General features: G+C 36.4%; 1 protein-coding gene across 1 annotated transcript; it reads left to right on the forward strand.

Moving 5' to 3' along the window:
* The first annotated feature begins 801 nt into the window (after nucleotides 1-801).
* Nucleotides 802-1,338, forward strand: LOC104446731. The gene has a single exon (XM_010060551.2). It carries the CDS (start codon nucleotides 802-804, stop codon nucleotides 1,336-1,338), a length of 537 nt encoding a protein of 178 aa, XP_010058853.2.
* The last annotated feature ends 4,054 nt before the right edge of the window (nucleotides 1,339-5,392 follow it).

Consider the following 5,392-nt stretch of genomic DNA (forward strand, 5'->3'; position numbering starts at 1 on the left):
AAATTATGTTAATTTAATTATAAATCTTTTAATTACGCTAATTTATTCATAAACGTATTGACGATTTGTCAATTCAATTTTCAACATTTTAATAATTTGTCAATCTAGTATTTGAGTGATATCCGGCAAAAATTACCCGAAAGGACTATGTTGTCGACTCGTTTTAAAAATTTAGGACTAAATTAGTAAATAGTCAAAATATTTATAACTAAATTAGCATGATTAAAAGGTTTATGACCAAATTGGTTATTGTACAATAGGTTCAATATTATATTTGCATAATCGAAATTTTTTAGACTTAAATTAGCTATTGTAACATAAATTATGATTTTTAGGACAATTATCCTCACTTATCAAGATTCATCGGACTCACCAAATTTCGAGATGCCCATCAGTGAGAATGCGGAGAAATAAAGTAATAAACATCTGAAAACAAACAATGATCCAGCTACACCACGTCCGACCGCGTTGCGTCCCCAGATCCCGCCGCCCACTATTCACATCCAGACACGAACTGCTGTCTCCACAGCACCGCGTGCCAAACAAGTTTCCCATCCATATATAAACACCTTCCAAGCTCTGCTCATTCTCACAGATCATCCTAAAACAGAGACAGCTTTCTGATCCTTTTTGTACACATCCAGCTCAGCAAAATCTGAGAAAGGCCCCATACAAAGCTAAGCCCCATTTCATCAGTCATCTCACACCCTGCACACTCTCTTTTCATCTTCTCTCATTTATCCTTTTGCAGCTGCAAGACTTTCTCAAAGCAAACACTACTCAGCTAGAGAGTGAGAAAAGATGCCGAGGAAGACGTCCGGGGTTTCTCGCCGCGCGTGGAACCTCCTGCGCCTGGCGCTGCTCTGGGCGAGGAAAGGCGGGGCGTTCAAGTTGCAGCTCCGCCTTGTGCCCAAGTTCCTCAAGACCATCGGCCAGGCGACGCCGCGCAGCCAGATCTGGTACAGGGAGCGCGAGCTCTCCTTTGATAAGACCCCGGTTGTCCACGTGAAGATGCATCGCCCGGGGTCGATGCGGTTTCCCTTGCCGCACATACCGTGCATAAATCCCCACGTCGATTTTGACCCAGAGTTTGACGAGGACGACCGACTGTGCTATGGGTATGAAGCCGTGAGGCAGAGCTTCCTTGAAAACGGAGGCGAAGAGGGAACTCATTTCGATGAGGAGCAGGCGGAGGATGGAAGAGTGGAAATTGAGGAAGATCGAGGGATCGACACAAGAGCAGAGCAGTTCATAGCTAAATTCTATGAACAAACGAAGTTGCAAAGGCAAATTTCATACCTTCAGTACAATGAGATGCTAAACCAAAGCGCGAGCTAATCCTCATTCAGCATTTATGATTTTCGCACCACATTCCATTTTTGTCAATGTATTTTTGTAAAAGAGTCGCGGCACATCGTAAATAGTGCAAAGTTCTTGAGAGTTTCATTAATTTCTTTTCCACAGCTTTGGTGACTGATTTCTTTGGTAAGAGACAACCAGACCACCTCAAATGTCTTAGCATATGATGCAAATAGAGATGAGAAGAACTTCAGAACAAAAATCATTCTGCATCAGCTAAGCAACTCTTTTGCAGGTTCGGTACATGCTCTTTGGGTTCAAGCCCCAAGGCTCCAAATTCACCTCTAGTGCATGACGAAGGAAAACGAAAAGCAGATCAAAATTCTGCTCGAGAATTAAAATTGCTTTGAAAAGATTTAGCAAAGCCAGAATTCCCACCCGACCCCAAAAAACTAGAATTTCCTTAATCTTTTCACAAGTCAATCATGCACATGTTGTAGGGCAAAAAAGGGGCCTTACATTGTTGGATTACTCATTCAATATATTACAACGATCAAAAAATATGACATATCTTAGAAGGGTACATAATTGTTATTTGCAATACCTCTGGTGAGACTCAAGCTTGCCGGCGTCGAGTAAGGTTGAGCTCGTTGATTTGGCAAGGTTGAGGTCTCGCCAATTTGGCGAGACTTGAGCTCATCGGCATCAAGTGAGATTGAGCTCTTTGCTTATCTAGCGAGGCCGAGACCTCATTGACGTGTGGCAAGGGTCGAGCCTCACCAATTTGTGGAGGTTCAAGCTTGCCAGCGTCGGGCGAGCTTAATCTCGCCAATCTTGAGCTTGCCTGTGGCCAATTGCCGGCCGTCAATGTGGTCGATGGCCAGCCTAAGAAGAAGAAAATTAAAAAGTATATTTTTTAAAAATAAAAATAATTAAAAATTCAATTTTTAAAAAAATAACTAAAAATTGTCAATTAAATTTGTATTGCATGAAAGTATTTTAGCAATATCATTTTGAAAAAAATCATAAGAAATAAGCTTTCTTAGGTTTAGTTAAATGTCAATATAATTTTTAAATTGATGTTATATATGAAGAGCTTAAAGTGAATCAAATGAGTGGGGCTAATTTAACATAAATTGAGTTGAATATTAATATGTTTCGGTAATATGGGTTCGGTCGGGTATAGTCAAGTCGGGTATGGGTCATCAAGTTTACATTGCATGAAAATGGGTCTAAACAGATTATATGGGTCAATATGGGTTGGACCATTTTTGACTTGACCCAAACCCAACCTGACCCATTCATTTGACAGCCTTATAAAAAATATCAAAACTCATTTATTGAACCATAACAGAGTAACAACCTCACAGATTTTTGTTTATCTTTTACATAATTAATTACATGCAATATAAAGTGCGGAGTAATCCAATTTAATAGTTGGGTAGTTTTAATACATCGATCCTTGTACTTGCAATCTTATATGATATACGAGTGTATCCATCAATTAACAATTTTATTGCAACCAATCCGGCCAAGTTTTGATATTTTGTTATAGCATTTTTTATTTTATCTCATGGAATGCTCATGACTCCTTAAAGTTCAATTGCGAAATATCGTTATTCATTGGCCTAATCTATGAGATTTCAACATGGAAAAAGAACATAATTACACCAAATCGATGATACGTAGATGTTATATGTAGTGTTTGGAGTGTATCCATCAATTAACAATTTTATTGCAACCAATCCGGCCAAGTTTTGATATTTTGTTATAGCATTTTTTATTTTATCTCATGGAATGCTCATGACTCCTTAAAGTTCAATTGCGAAATATCGTTATTCATTGGCCTAATCTGTGAGATTTCAACATGGAAAAAGAACATAATTACACCAAATCGATGATACATAGATGTTATATGTAGTGTTTAGAGTGTATCCATCAATTAACAATTTTATTGCAACCAATCCGGCCAAGTTTTGATATATTTTGTTATAGCATTTTTTATTTTATCTCATGGAATGCTCATGACTCCTTAAAGTTCAATTGCGAAATATCATTATTCATTGGCCTAATCTATGAGATTTCAACATGGAAAAAGAACATAATTACACCAAATCGATGATACGTAGATGTTATATGTAGTGTTTGGCATTTACCTTTAATTTTTAGTCGGATGAAATCGCTTTGGTGTGAGGCCATGTGCTTTCATAATAAAATCTTGACCATGTAACTCTTACTTTTGCAATTGCAAACATTGAGATTAATTTTTATTTACAACTAAAATGTGAGAAACATAATGCACTGAATAAGAGGATTACTAAAATATAAACTAAATAAGGAAAAATATCTGAGATAGGTATAAATTGGAAATCAAAAGATTTAGTCAAATTGACGTGATTGTTTATCTAATTTTATCCTACTCAAGAAGAAATAATATCGATAGTAAGACAATAAATGCACTATTGAAGAAAGCACCATCTTCTCTGTCTTCTAGAATTCTCTCCATATTTCTTAGTCACACATCATCAAAGAAAAACCAATATAAAGCCTCCACATCACCTCTAGCCTTCTCTAGAATACTCCATCTAGTTGTTAAAAAAATTAGATATTTGTATTAGAAGAATGTGGAAGGCCAGAAAGTTTGTTTAAACCCCAACTTTGGCCACCTATATAAAAGAGCAAGGGCTTCATGTTTGGGGTGTAGAGTAGAAAGGGCTCCATCATGGGTGTGTGTTGAGTCTTTTGCTTTTACGATAATAAGAGAAAGTTAATTATAGTCAAGCTTTTGAAATTCTACATGTACAATTCCATTTTAATTTTAGAAGTAAAACCAACTATTTTGTACCACATAATGAAAGAAGTGGTTGATGTCATGCTCGAATAGGGACTGATCTTCATGGATTGCAGAGTAGAGATTGGATTTACCATAATAAAGAGAGTACTAGGTTGAGAAAAAAAATCATATTGAGGCGGTCCTTCCTAAACATTTGGTGGAATGAACCCATCCAAATTGAACAGTTTTGTCTGTGAACTTGGTGGCATCCACCTCCAATTCACGTAAATATTCTCGTATCTCGCCAAGTTTAAGGCCAGTATCATTGCCACTTGATTCTTGCTGGTCAATAGCATCTTGACAACCCACTTGATTCTCACCACTCAAGAAATAGCCCTCACCCATCTTACCATAATGGGGGCTTGAAAGGTCGGTATTTGCACAGCATTTTGAGAAAAGTTGTTCATGTCAACGCCAATCACGGTCATATATTGACCTATGCCCATGTTTAGATCTAAAGAAATATACAATGTCATATAAACTAATAAGAGAATTTTTATGGGAGAATAGAAGAAGATATAGTGAACACGGATTGAAGATGTCGTGGCAAAATAGTGTGTTTCTATGTGAGGGTGGTCCATTAAATGAATGACCTAGATACACCGATTGAGAAGTATTTGCTAACCGCAAACTTATTGAGCATCCCTTTGAGGTTGGGATCGAATTGATTAAGGACAAATTATTAATAGATAAAGTGTTCATTTGCATATTATGTTGTAATTCTCAATACACTAACTCCTCTTGTAATGCATAACCAATGTTTTGAGAATTGAACATTTGCTCATATATTATGCAGGAACACTCATTAACAAAATCCTATATGTTGTGTCTTCTGATTGGCAGTATGTCCACCAGGACACTTTTTTTCGATACTTGATAAGGAAATGTTTTTCGTTTCCGATATATTTATCATACAAAAAACATAGTGTGTTGGATATGACAAACTTTTTTATTGAGATGATTAATAAGTGTCCTGGAAACATTTATTAACAAAATCCTTAGTAATAATAACAATTTTCTCTCTTTAAACGATTAATTTATCATTAAAAAAAATACCAAAGAATGGCACTTTATGTACTTCTAGATCTTTTCAATTTTACATTGTCTATGGATTCGTAATTATCGGCCGATTCTTTATGTTGACTCCACCAATTAAGGGATTTTTCACAATATGAATCCTTTACCTTTTGATTTATTACGTTTCTACAGTTTAAAGTGATGGGAGAATTCGGCACACATATAATTATTAACAATCTTTGG

Source organism: Eucalyptus grandis, chromosome 5 (assembly GCF_016545825.1).
Source record: "Eucalyptus grandis isolate ANBG69807.140 chromosome 5, ASM1654582v1, whole genome shotgun sequence".
NCBI classification, from domain to species: domain Eukaryota; kingdom Viridiplantae; phylum Streptophyta; class Magnoliopsida; order Myrtales; family Myrtaceae; genus Eucalyptus; species Eucalyptus grandis.